A 14,274-nucleotide genomic window follows, 5' to 3' on the forward strand; every position below is an offset into this window, starting at 1 on the left:
GATGGGCTACTTACTGTATGAGACTGTCATCCAATGCTAATTGGCTCCAATAAGTTGAAATTCCATTCTAAGAAAGTACCGTAATTCTAAGGCTCTTGGCCCTTCTATTATTGTCAGGGTTCTCGCCTTCAGCACTTCTTCCTGGTTTCAATTTGCTGTAGGCTCAGTGGGGATGGAGGCTGGCATCACATGACCATGGCTGACAGATGAAGCCAGAATGGAGTAGGATCAGAGTGGGTAAAGATGTGTCCCTAAGAATCAGAGAGTAGCTCCTCAGAGTTAAATTTTGAAATCAGTGTATAGCAGGCGTGAAATGACTCTCAAGCCAGAAGTTTTTATTCTAACACAATGTGGATGTATTAATACCACCTACAGTATTATATGGGAAGGAGGAACTGGCTAAGAACAAAGCAGATGAGTCAAAGTGGCAGCCATTGAGTTTCCCAGTCCTGTCACTCAGGGACTTGGAGCTTTAGACCCCACCGGCAAGACCTTCCCAGTAGAAATGGCTACAAGAAGCTACAACCTTATGGGTCCAAATGGAGAAAGGTGATTCCTGGCATAGTGTCAACAGTTTGTTCACTATTTATTGGGCAGGTCCTTCCTACATCCTTTGTACTTCACTCCTGCCCAGTAAGTCATCACTTTGCTATGGCTGGCTCCTTGAGCAGCTTCCCACAGTGGGAAGATAACACTGACCTCATGACTTTCTATGATGAGAGTTTTCTATGGTCAACCATTAGCTAGACGGTGTGATGTTGCATGGCAGACACATGAGGTTGCCTAGGATGTGTTTGGCCATGAGAGAAGAATACACAAGTATGTTATGCAGGCTTGAAAACCCAAGTTTATGCCATGACCAGGTAAACTCACCCAGTTAGCAGGATACCCCCTTGGGATTTCTCAGTACAATGTGTTGAAACATTGAACTCCCTGTCACTGAATGGCAGCTGGATGACTGTTGGCATGGAGTTACAGAATAAGACCTAAGGTCAGAAGCACCTAGTATTAAAGTTGGCTTTGCTTCACTCTCGGCTTTCCTGCAGACCAGTGAGTGGTTTTCAACCTTTCTAATGCTACAACTTTTTAATAGTTCCTTATGTTGTGGTGACCCCCAATCATATAATTATTTTCTTTACTACTTCATAACTGTAATTTTGCTACTGTTATGAATTTTAATGTAAATATTTGATGTGTAGATGGTATTAGGCAACCCCTGAGAAAGGATTGTCCAACCCCAACCGCTACAAGCAACATTGTTCCCTGTGCCTCTTTTTTCTCATCCATGAAACTGAAATGACTTCAGATTTTTGCTTTGGGTCAATATCCAAACAAAAGCAACATATTAGAATTGCTAAAAACTTAGGAAACAACCTTGTCCTGACTATATCCTGATCTAGATTCATCAGAAGCCTGCCAGTCATTGGTCCTTATAAGATAAATGAGGCATTTCCCACTGTGGCTCACTGTATAAGACATGGTCTTAGGCATCCAGCTCATCTGCACTACTGTAAATTCTTCTCTGGATTAAAAAAAAAAAATTACCTTCCCAACACATTGTCTCATACATAGTTACGTTTCTCAGGGAGGCACTTGAGCCAATGCCCCTATTGGAATAATTCTATGTACTTCAAAATAGACACCACCACCACTCCCCCACGCCCCCGACTCATCAGCCAACACACAGACATTGTGTTCTTCAGGGATCCACCATCTGACACTAGCTCCTTAATAACAAAATTATCCCAGGTCTTAATGTTCTCTCCTCTATGACATAAATACCCCTTTCAAAGACACAAATCAGCTGGTGTTTGGAGACGATGTTAGCCATCTTTATTGCACTCAAAAGAACAACTTAAGACACACACACACAGTAGATATTTAAATAGGTGATGGCAGCGTCCTTATTTTATTATTTTATTTTTTTAAACCCAGTTAAATTTATTCAGTGAAAAAAGTTGACACCAAGACAAGAAAATTATCTTAAAATTGTGCAACAATGTAGTAAAATCTTCAGCAGAAATCAGTGACTTGGAAACCTAGCAAGGCGACTGAAGTTATAAATACCTAATTTTACTTTGGAGAGAAACAAGTACACAGTGTTTCACTTTAAATAAGAGCAGAACAGGCCTTTATTTTGCTGCAGATACTTCTGACTTTGCCTAAAGTGTTTAATAAGTCTTAACAAGAGTCTTTAAACGAGGAGTAATATGGAATATCTGAGGGCAATGTTCCACTTTGGCATTCATGCTCAGCCCATTGCAGTTACTACACATGAAACCAATACCATTCTTGGGTTATCGCTCGGCTCTGGTGATTAAATTTATAACATGGCTGCTCAAAATGAGTGGGCAGAGACACATGCAACCGATCCTCCCTCAGCCACAATCAGCGGTGGGATTCCATCTGAGAATGCACTGCTCGTCTACGTGGCCGACGTTGCACATCTCTTGCTATCTATTGCACATCTCAGGCTTGCATAGAAAGTAGTCTATAGAAACATAATGCTCTGGCTTTTATTACACAAAAGTTGTACCTGAAGGGCAGCACACACTCCAACTAAGAAAAACATCGTAGGAATGTCGAGATGCAATCCCAACACGAGGAAGCTTCTGCAGAGCTTACAGTTGATTCTTACAACTGCACTGGGGTGGTGGTGTTCAATTTAGTTATGTGTCTGAATCTCTCCTGAGGGGGACCCCTCACCTCTCTGCTGAAGGAAGAGGGGTCTCAGGATCTCACCGTGGCTCTCTTCATGGCACAGAGAACTAACCTATGAGATGGGGTTTGGAACCAGGACAATAGAGTTTTACAGAGCTCCTCAGGGGAGCACCTGATGGCAAGGTGCATCCAAGAGACATGGGTGATTATATGTAAGGGGCTCAATCAACACACCACTGGCCTTCCTGGCTCCCTTTTATATACCTCGTGCCTTTTGAGGGGCCTGTTCTACACATTGGAGTGTATAATTTAGTCTAGCAGGCCACCTGGGCAGGAGAGAACACGCAAGTGAATGTCTCCTGCGAGCTTGCAATCAGACCTAGTGATGCAATCAAAGATGGAGCCTCAAGAGCTACTCACTCCTCCCAAAGTCAGAGTGCCAGCCAGTTGCCCAGCAGCAAGCTGAGCTCCCCAGCTTGCCAGGCAGCACAAAGTGATGGAGAGTCTTACTTGCCTGCTCAGATGGGCCCCCTCTGCCCAGTCCCTGGAGGAACTCTCCTGTCACTCCATGCACACAGACCCATGTCCCACAAAGCTCAAAGGGGATTTGACATAGGAAGGAGAAAAATCTGCTTCTATACAGTCCACAGGAACCCAAGTAACCAGTGTTCCAGCATATTCCATCGCCTGTGAGCTGGGAACTTTGCAAGACCTCACATAGCTTAGTTTTCCTTTCCTACTGCCACTCCAACCTCTGGACTCTTGCAGGTGACACAGATACATCAAAACCTCCACAAAGCTAAGCAGAGGGAAATAGGGAGTGCGTGCTTGAAAATTTCACACACACACACACACACATAAAATATACAATTTACACATAGCTGCATCTATCTGGCTTGGTCTTCAGGACCTCAGCTCTTCTATTTATATAAAATACTCTAGCCTTGAATGGCTATATGTTGTCAAACAGCACAGTGCATCTTCCGGGGAGAGGGGTGGTGGTGGGTCTGTACAGTACTACGGTTCAGCATCGGGAAGCCCTGGAGACTGGTCTTGATACTTAGCAACAACCCACGTTGCCTGCCAGAGACATATGCTGTGTGAAAAGGCTTGCCTGAGGAATAATAGAAAATAATGCCTCAATGCCTTTTTACACCAGCTTCTACAAATGCCACCAAAAACTTGGCAGGAAAAGAAAAGGAGAAAATAGACTTTCCTAGTGGTTCAATTCAATGGCTTGCCTCCCACCAGACTGTTAATCTTTCAGATCCTTAAAGACTTTATTTAAGTGCAGGTGGTAAGACTGGAGGAACACTGAGCAAAACTTCAAAGCAAGACAAGATAAAGCTGAAGAAATGGCGGGTCGGGGGGTTGGGGGAAGGGGAATAGTGAAAAAGAGGTGAGAGGAAAGAGGGAAAAAAATAAGTTGTAAGGAGACTCCTTATTCCTAGCATTTGATACCAGGACTACAGCCACACAGCACACTATGTACCTACAGGTCAAAATGCTCAATTAACATATGTATATAGCCTTTAAAAAATTTGGCTCTTATTTTCCAGACAATCCTCAGGTAACCTGAGACTCTATTACCAGCCAAGAATGATCCTTTAAGTTAAAAGAAACCAAGCACTTGTGAGGAGGGACATACTGCCTGGAAGAGAGGCAGGTTCATACAGCTTGCATATAGAAAACATGTGTTCAGAGGCATAACTTTGGGTTATTCACAGAGCTTGTTGCTTTTTCCGCTGGGAAGAAATCCTCAGTGAGGTTGCACATGCAACACAAGTCGCGACACACTGGACATTGGTGCCTACACGCCGGGCTGAAGGATAAGCTGAGGCCACAGAGGAGTCCGCAGAACTTTTCAAGTGGCCATGGCATGAAACAAGAGGGGGCCGGGGGCTGTGTTTAGACATACACGGTGTTTCACAGAAAAAGCAAATGAGCACATCTACTGACAGAGACGTCAAAGGTTTCGATCACTGCATCCTTGACAATGCCTACAGCACTCTCTATGGATAGGTGGGTGGGGGCACAGGCTAGGGAGGTGGAAAGAAAGGGGAGGGATCCAGAGAAGGCACTGACCAAATTCAAAATGACTGCATATATCAGTATGGACTTTTGAAGACAATCCAGTGGTTCAAACCCAATATAAAAATTTTACATTTGAGAGTCTTTGGTGGTGAGTAAAAACAAAAGGAAAACTCAAATTTAAAATGGAGGCATGGCATTCTATATTTGCAATGCATATCTACCATGGCACAGATCTAGAACTTTCTCCCACAACTACAGTAATTTTTTTTCAAGTGACAATGATCCCAGTGTATAAGAAAGGAGTGTTATCACTTGGCAGCTTCCAGAGGTACACTTTGTACAGAGACATGCACAGTAAAGGCCCATGGTTTCCTACAAAACAGGGGGCTGCATGCAGGCCTTCCCAGGCTGCAGTGCAGTTGAAGTGGACTCTAGCACTGACTCAGAATTCTCTTCTGCCAAAGATCTGTCCCTGAAACATGAGCAAATAAGAACAGATTGCTCCTGCTCCCCACTCTGGCCCTCCCTGATGGGCAAGGGGCCCTTAACACACGGAGTTTCAGACAGCCATTAAAATATGGCCTTATACAAAGTCCCAATAAATTAACAAAAGCAATAGAACAAGACCTTCCCCACAAGATACCCACACGCTTATGTAAACTAAATCCAAGCAAGATGTAAAATCTGAGCAGTTTTCAAGGAGAATGTAGTCCACCCACCACTCTCTCTTGAGTTTTTATTAAATACATTTCTGTGTCTTAGAAAAATAAAAAGAATGGTCAACTGAATGAACCAACATGATCTCACAGACTTAAAAGCATGCCCAGCAAGCACAGCCCTGTAAGACGACATCACTGTCAAATCAAAGCAATGTGGTCACTAAAATCAACCTGGTTTCAAGTTCACAGTTGATACTACAAAGTTTATTCATTCCTTTCTTTCCTTTTTTTTTTTTTTTTTTTTTTTTTTTTTTTGTTGTTGTTGTTGTGGTTTTTGGCCCATATAAAAATAACATATTGCAACTCAAAGTGCATCTTTTAAAATAAACCATCAACTATCTTTATCAAATAAAATATTTACACCATTTGGTTTCTAATGAGAAAAGCTCCTTCATGCTATCACCATGGGGACATCGTCTGAGAATCCAGTTATCATAGGAGCGTCTTCATCGTCTTCTCCTGGAGATAAAAAGTCAGGCCTTGGTGAGTTCCTGCAGAGTGGTAAATGGCCCCCCATACCACCACTCGGCCATGGGCTTACAACAATCCCAGGCAAACCAACACTACTAACTAGTCCTGAACCCTCCCCTCCTTGGCTTTCCTCCATCATGCTCTTGTCACCGCCCCCCCCCCCCCCCACCCCTAAGTGACCACACATATTTTAGTAGTCATTTGAAGTAAACTCTGTGGGAAGGCGACTGACTCTCTTCTCCTATAGCTAAATGGGTGGGTCGGCTTCTCCCACTTGAGTAACCTCCATCCTCCCCTTTTAAATCTGAGCTGCTCTGAGGAAACAAGAGATGGGGAATAAGGGCTTAAGAATTTTGCGGGCAGCCCCCCAGTTTTCATGGCTGTCCCTTTGAGACTCCCGGTGATTAGCATTTAGTAGCCCGATAGGCCAACAGAAAAGAGCCCCCCTTAGTCATTCAAGGTGCTTGCTGAGTAGCAAGAAGGCCCGGGAGTTCAGGGGATCTCAGGGGATCACTGGAGCGGAAAACACTACCTGACAGACAGAAGAGCAGGAACAACTAGCCAGTCTACAGGAGAAGTGAACCCACAAACTCATGCCTGGGGCCTTGACGTTCACACCCACTTTATTACATCACCTGGCTCCTAGCTCTCTCAGCTTAGGGCTCGTATCCTGCAAAGACTTCTCACGGGGACTCCAAGGACTTCCCTTCCCCATCTTGTGCGTCACCCCACAGAGCGAGCAGCCGGCAGAGGCTGGCTCAAGAGCTTCATGCAGAAGAGGACCGGAGATGAGCTACTTTTTTCTTGAAGCTCTCCAGAGGGAAGGTTAGAGCAAGGTCCGATGGTCACACTTGAGGCTTTTGTCTTTAAATTGAGGATATCTACCCAAGGGCCTAGGACTCCCTGTTTAAAGGGTACCTTTCCACTTCTTCCCAGAACTGCACAACCAAAGGGAATTCGGTTTTCTGATTAAGCAAAGACCCCAGACAGTGGGAGTACTGGAGTGACACGTGTCCTGAAAGGGTGAGCTAAAAGTCTTCCTCGATCACGTCCCTCACTTCCATGGTGTTTGTTTGCCCCTGGTACCCCTGGCTACTTACCCAGGTCATCCCCAGAGGAGAAGATGGCGGAGCCCAGCCTGGAGCTGTAGTGGCTGTTGGCGAAAGCAGTGAAGCTGCTCTGTAGGCGGCGGTGCTTTGTGTAGAGGACAGCAAAGCCAACACCCAGGCTCAGCAGGATCAGGAACAAGATAGGAACCACCACAGCCGCAACATCAGTCGACCTGGCAGCCTGGACCGCTGCTGTATCTCCACCTGAGGAGGCAGCATTCCCAGCCAGTGAGCCAGCCACCTACCTGAGCGCCTGCAACTTCTCCATGCCCCGCCCACCCGCCGGAATAGAAAGAAAGGCAAAGCCCAGAATTTGCAAGGGTTCCGACAGACAACCAGCTTGCTTTTCTTGTGTGGCATGTTCCAGCACATGCATGAAACCTGATGTTTCCCAAGTCCTTGTGGGTCCGTAGACCGTGGGCCTTGCACATGCAAATACAGTAATTACATTAGATTCCTAATCACTGCCTTGTTGGTTCTTTAGATAATCTCTTGGAAGGGAGACCTTTGTTGGGGCATCAATACTGATTTCATTAGCATTATTACTTAAGGCCGCTTGCTCGCCTTGCATAAGAGGATGTGAAATCAGACCACTAATTAACGAGATTGCAATTATTTCCCCCTACTTGGCACCAAAGTCACTCTGCACTGCAATTACCTGAAGCTCCGTTAAGTGATGGAAATGAGACTCCTTTACTGCAACACGCCCTCTCCCCCCCCCCACCCCCACCCCCCATCCCCGACTCAACAGCTCACAGAGTTTTATGGGTTTTTTTTCCCTCCCTCTTTCACTTCAAAAAAGGGAACCAATGTTTCCATATGCAGTTGGCATTTTAAAAAATTTGCTCCTAAGCCACTTAGCTGTCTATAACCCGATAAGGAGGCTGCTTTTCCCAAGGTCTTAAAACAACTGTGGGCGTCAGATGGCTACTGATAGATCAGTACCCCTGGGGCTCTTCAGAGGGGCCACGACGGCCATTCCCCATTCTTAAACGCCATATCCGATAGAGTATGAACCATGGTCATGTGAGCAAGTAGACTTTTCACATTACAAATCTTGGGGCTAGTCTGAACTTGGGGCAGGAAAAGGGAGCTTTGGAATCAGTTTTAGCAAAGGAGGCAGGGTGGTCTTTTCCTTGGACATAGTCTCTATAGATCTTGGGGTTGCTCCCTGGTATGGGGGGAAAATGATACAAGCCATCTCCCCTTTCACGCAGAAAGCAGGGATTCAGCCAGACAGAGTGCCCATCAAAATGGAACAGAAAAGAGACATATCTTGTCAGCCCAATCTAGCAATTCACTATCTCTACTTAAATTTCTTTCATTTTCTGGCCAAGAAGTTAATATTGTCCACCCTATCTCACTGGTGAGGTGGTAAATTAAAGGAATACTCCCTGGGTGGAGCTCGGAGGAAGGGTTGGACCTCTGCAATCCCAAGCAGCTTGACTCCCTAAAAGCAGCTGTCAGGGGCCCTCACGACAGTTTTTCCCAATGTGTATTTCACAGACTAATAACTGGTTTTGCCTAAAACCAGGACTTATTAAGGAAAAAGTTTATTATCAGGAGTTTTGCTGTTTCTTTTCTGTAGAACCTTACCAGAGCCTTGACTATGTCATGACTCTCCAAAGAGAGGTAGAAGAAGGAGAAGAAGAAGAAGAAGAAGAAGAAGAAGAAGAAGAAGAAGAAGAAGAAGAAGAAGAAGAAGAAGACGACCATCCTCTAAGAGAATGTTTATCCTGAAGAAGTCCCATCCCTGCCCCAGCCCAGGAAGCTTAGCGAGCAAACACTTAACAGCAACCCTGCCTCATTCTTGGCTAGAAATAAAGGCAACCGTAAAGTCTAGCAGTAAGACAGTGAAGCCCTGGCCAAGCAACCACAACGGAAGCAGACTTGCCTTGTAAAGCCGTAATATGGCCTGATGCTGCTATCTGTGTGTCCCAAAGCTAGAGATGCCAGGTCCTGATAGAAAGTGCTAGCACTATGTATTGGGATGGGCTAATGGCATGGAGAATTAGGGCTCTGTCAGCATATCAAAGGCTCCAGTGAGAAAGTACCAACATCTAGTGCTATGGTTCATTTTCCACTGTCAGCTTGACTGGATTCCTCAACCATGTAAAAGGTAGAGAGACATTTCCGGGTGTTTCTGTGAGGCTCCTTCATGGGAGTAAGTGACGGGGTATACCCACCTTTGCTGTAGGTGGCACCTTCCTTGTCTCTGTGGACTTGGGGCTTGTATGTAATGAAGGAAGAAAAGCAGGGAGCTAAGCACTCACCTTTCTTCTACTGAGTCCTAGTTGCTGGTTGCTAAGCAGCTGCCTCAGACCCCTGCTGCCATGTCTTCTCCATGGTGGACATACCTCTTGAAACCACCAGCCAAAGCCTTCTACTCTCAACTGGCTTCTCAACAAAGTAACCAATATACCAACTCCCAGTACTTTCTGTACCAGTACTATGGCCTGACAAGAAGTATTTATTAAGTACATCCGTACCCAACTAAATTGGCACCTACATGACTTCCTTCCTTTTTTTCTTTGTTCCTTCCTTTCTTTTTTTTTTTTTTGTTTGTTTTTCGAGATAAGGTTTCTCTATATAGCCTTGGCTGTCCTGGACTCACTCTGTAGACCAGGCTGGCCTCTAACCTACATAGATCTACCTGCCTCTGCCTCCCCGAGTGCTGGGATTACAGGCGTGCACCACCGTGCCAGGCCCTAAATGAACTTCTTTGACACACAGGCAGCATTTGAAATGTGTTTGAGAAGGATCATCAGAAAACCCGTCGCACCCCTCTCCTTCCTCAGAACAGGACACAGACAGGGCGGCCACACAGCAGCTCACCGGAGCTCAGTTCGTCGAACAGCAGCACGGCAGGCTCCCCACAGATCTGGCTGCCAAACAGACATCGAGCTTGGACCGTGAAAGTGTAATTATGACCCATCTTCAGGTTGGACACTTTAAAGAAATTGTCAGTAGTATTCCCAAGGTAAGCGGTGAGATTCATAGCACTGTCAAACATGTGTATCTCGTAGCCCTGTAAGCAAGCACACATTAGACCATTCAGAGGTTTGGCTAAGGGATCTGTAAGGGTTTCTATAACTAGCTCCAGCTATAGGTAAGTCCTTACTGCAGGCTTTTATGGATACTAACATACTTTACACTTCTTTCTAGTTATTTTGATGAATGTGGTTGCCATAGTAAACTGAGAACGCAGGACTTTGCCTACTTTGGAGGAAGTGCAACGTATGGCTGCAGAAGAACCATTTCAACCATCATACACAAGATGCAGGCGCAGCTGCTTGTGTCCAGCAAAACCAATGCCTTGGTAACACTTTGAAGTAAGGGGTTTGACTAGTCACACTTTCTGGTGGCTTTGGGTACAGGCAAGACTAGGGAACATGCAATCAGAAAAGGAAGGCTGTGCCTCCCTACAATAGACTGTTGGAAGACCACCACCATTCACTTCCTGTCCCCTTGCTTTTTAGCTCTTTCTAGGCTGATTCCAGACCCAGGCAGCCTGATGGTGACACTGCAGTACTTAAGCAGATTGAGGCCTCTATTCACAGGAGGATGGTGTGAAACAATCTCTTCCCTAGGTGCCCCTGAAGTCCCTGACTGTTGTGCTAGGAAAGTGATAGGTAAGGCCCACACTGCCAGCTGGGATCAGAACGGTGGCCAGTGTCTCTGCTGCCCTCCAGACTTCCAGTGTCAAACTCTGTCTGCACCACAAAACCACCACAAAATCAGTCTCTTGGTTCACTACTCCACTGATCTGTCTCTAATGCTGAGTGTGTGTGTGTGTTTGCATGCACACACATGTGGCACTACACTTGTGCCAGCATCCCTTACTACAAATGGAACACTGACCTGTACTCTCAACCTAAAGCTGGATTTCTGCTGCCCAGATAGGCTCCCTTAATAGCAATTGGCCCCCAATCTGGGCTTCCCAACACCAGCCTGGCATCTCACGCCCACCCCCCTTCTCACAAGCAGGTGTAAACCCAGTGTAGAATATTTGTAAACTACGTAACAATGCAACAATGCACACAGGCATCGGCCACCTATACTTGCCTTTTCTCTTTCTATCACGATGTAGAGTACATAACATTTAGACCAAGGAATGTGAACATTTCGATTTGTTTTGATGAGTATTATCAAAGAGCCTTCCAGAACTTTGAACCAATTTACAGTCTCAGAATGCCACTCCCCAGCTGTTTCCCAGGCTGCCACTATTCCCCCAGAGTTCTTTGCGGGCTTGATGTCTTTGTCGTTCCCTGGCTAGGGGCCTGTCTTCTCCTGCTCACACTGCTGGAATGCATTCCTGCTCAGTACCTGTTTCAAACCCGGACTATTGCTGGGTGCACCTGATGTACTTAAGGACCTTTACCATGTAGCTACCACAGCTATGGGAGCTGGGAGGAGTCTCACAGGCGGTGAGGACTGTCAAGGTGTACCTGAGCCTGGCTCTCACATGACACTGTGTTAGGCCCCTGGCCTCTTTGCCTACACCGTTCCTCCAGGTGACCACAGCTGGATCATTGCAGCCCTACTGTGCTCATACTTTACATCCAAGGGGACCAAGCCAGCTAGCTCTATTCAATAATGAGTCCCTTCCTTCCCATGGTGGACAGAGTACTGGCCCGCCAATAGCAACACAAAGGCATTTTTTCTCAAGCCAAAAAGTACCTTCTTGCTCCTTCTAATTATTCTGAGGAGACAATGACCAGGTCTCAGCTGAGAGTGTGGCTCAGCTTCCTGGTGCGGGAATGACAGCCTAGCTGTCAAAGGGCAGGGGAAGGGTGGTGTTCCTGGCTCTAGCGCTGAGCACAGTCAGCTTATGGAAGCGACATGAGATCCCCACCCATTTCTTTCTTCCAAGGTCAAGCCTGTGGCTGGAGAGTGCTGAGCACAGTGGACCTTGTGCTTAGTGGGCAGCACAAGCATTTCACTAATCTGCAAACGTCTTTCATTTCATTCTCAGAGTCACGCTTGCCTGATGCTTACACCTTCCTTCTTCACCCTGTCTGCCAGCCTGTTGTTGAGGAACTTATCTCTAAAATGCTGTGGCAACTAGTGGTCCAAAGCCATTGGGGATGCTCGAGGGACTTACCCTGCTTTCATTGAACTGTTTTTCCTTCAGAGCTAGGCTCTTCCAGAAGAGAAGAACATGGTCATTTTCTGTTATGATTTTTAAGGCATCGGGTGCTGATAATGAAACTGAAAATGAAAAATTAAGCAACTTGAAATTAGTAGACACGTATCAGAACATTTGTTTTCTCATCTAGAAAAAGAGGTTGGAAAATGCTCCCATGAGATCCGGATGATATCTAAAATTATAGGCCCTAGGGACTCAAGGGCAGACAAAAGCAGATAGCAAGCAGAGGCAGCAAGGAACAAGGAGGGAGAACAAGTTACATCTGAACACAGGGCCATGAGGAGGACACGGAGAATGGGCCAGCTGGACCTAGTCTTACATGACTGCAGCCACTGATACTATTTGCTGCTGTTTAGGCAGCTGAGTTCATGGCTCACTCACCAGACAGGAATCTAACCAACCCTCTGGCTCACAACCTCCCTACTGGTCTCCCTCCATTCTACCTGCCTAATCAATAAAAGGGCCACTGTGACACAGCCCAGGTCCTCAGCTGCAATGTTTGGCCCCATTGGGAAATACTGTCTGCTCTCACTCTCTCTCTCTCTCTCTCTCTCTCTCTCATTTTTCTTTTTTTTTTTTTCTTTCGTTTTTCAAGACAAGGTTTCTCCATGTTGACCAGAATGGCCTCAAACTCACAGAGTGCTGGGATTACAGTCATGCACCACAGCACCTGGCACTGTCGAGTTTCTTATAAGATACACTAAGGGAGGTTAGGTAGTGTGAAAAAGATTCAGAGAGACTGGATGTTGCTCAGTGATCAAGTGCTTGCCTGGCATTCAAGATACTCTGAGTTCAAGTCCTCGAATTGCATGTATGTGTGTGTGTGTGTGTGTGTGTGTGTGTGTGTGTATACACACACATATATATATGTTAAATATATACATATATTTATAAAAGACTTTGAGACTACAGAAAATAAGAGTCTTTCTTAGCCCACTGAACCATGGCCCCCTCACCAAAGCCCAGGAAAACCTGTATCCCTGCCTGGGTCTTCTGTAGCGTGGACAGAGAAGGCCAGTGTTTGCATGTCCTAAGATGCTATGGCTGTCTTCTGTGCTGAGGCTGTGGTGATGAGGTTGCCTACTTGCAGCAAGGCTTACCTGTGGTGAGTTTTATGCTGGAATCCTTGCTCATGTTCCCCAGCTGGACAAGGATATGGTATTTGCCTCCAGGTTCCAGCTTGTTAAGGCTGTATTCCACAGTACTATTGCGGGACCTGACTTTGTAGCTCCTGTCCGTCTTTCTTATCAGATCTTTCACTGCAATTGCGTAGAACTAAGGCAGACAGAGGGAGGGTCTGAGTAGCAGTCAGAAGCAAGGTGTTTTACTTTAAATCAGCTGCTGATTATTAAGAATACCCTGCATAATGTAAATGCCATTGCTTTAGTCACAGTTCTGTCACTGTGAAGAGACACACCATGGTCTCTTTATTCTAATAAAAGAAAGCATTTAATGGGACGCTTGCTTACAGTTTGGGAGGTTAGTCCACTGTCACCATGGTGGATGCATGGCTTTGCATATGGTTCTGGAGCACTAGCTAAGAGTTTAACTTCCGGATCCACAGGGAGAGGGGGGGAGGGGGAGGGGGAGAGGGAGGGGGAGAGGGGAAGCACGCTTGTCCCTGGTGTGGGCTATAGTGACACAGTTCCTCCAACAAGGCCACACCTCCTAATCCTTCTAATCCTTTCAAATAGTTCCACACCCCGGTGACTGGGTACTCAAATATATGAGCCTACAGGGGTGAGGGGAGCATTCTCATTCAACCTGCCACAGCCATGTAGCAGTTAACATTATCGCCTTGTTTGGGGAACAGTAACAGGAAACAACGTCTATGTGTACTCTATAGACACAGTCTTTTTTCAGATACTTCCAATGTGCAGTTGGTTGAATAAAGAGAACCCAGGCATGGGGTTGACTATTCTGAGCCTCAGAGTTTGACTTAATGTACTTTGGGAAGTCTTTGGAGTAGCCAGAGTCCATCTTATAGCAAGTATGCACTTCCAGGACTACATGTATCAGCTAGGTACAGAGTGGGAAGGGAAAGGGAAGAAAAAAGGGGCAGGAAGAAAAAAGGAGAGAGGAAAATAAGAAAAAGGGAGAAAAGGAATGCAGGAATGTCGAAAAGGAGGAA

General features: G+C 45.9%; 1 protein-coding gene across 1 annotated transcript in view; it reads right to left on the reverse strand.

Annotated features, from left to right (window-relative positions):
- Positions 1-4,648: 4,648 nt before the first annotated feature.
- Sorl1 (sortilin related receptor 1) overlaps positions 4,649-14,274 on the reverse strand; it is a 162,733-nt gene continuing 153,107 nt past the window's right edge. The window contains exons 44-48 of the mRNA XM_051156240.1: positions 13,244-13,418; positions 12,099-12,205; positions 9,830-10,022; positions 6,986-7,198; positions 4,649-5,873 (exon numbers count right to left, since the gene is read on the reverse strand). Of these exons, the coding sequence (XP_051012197.1) occupies positions 5,806-5,873; positions 6,986-7,198; positions 9,830-10,022; positions 12,099-12,205; positions 13,244-13,418 (756 nt within the window). The 3' untranslated portion in view covers positions 4,649-5,805. The remainder of the gene's footprint in view (positions 5,874-6,985; positions 7,199-9,829; positions 10,023-12,098; positions 12,206-13,243; positions 13,419-14,274) is intronic.

Source organism: Acomys russatus, chromosome 14, assembly GCF_903995435.1.
Source record: "Acomys russatus chromosome 14, mAcoRus1.1, whole genome shotgun sequence".
In the NCBI taxonomy this organism is placed as follows: Eukaryota; Metazoa; Chordata; class Mammalia; order Rodentia; family Muridae; genus Acomys; species Acomys russatus.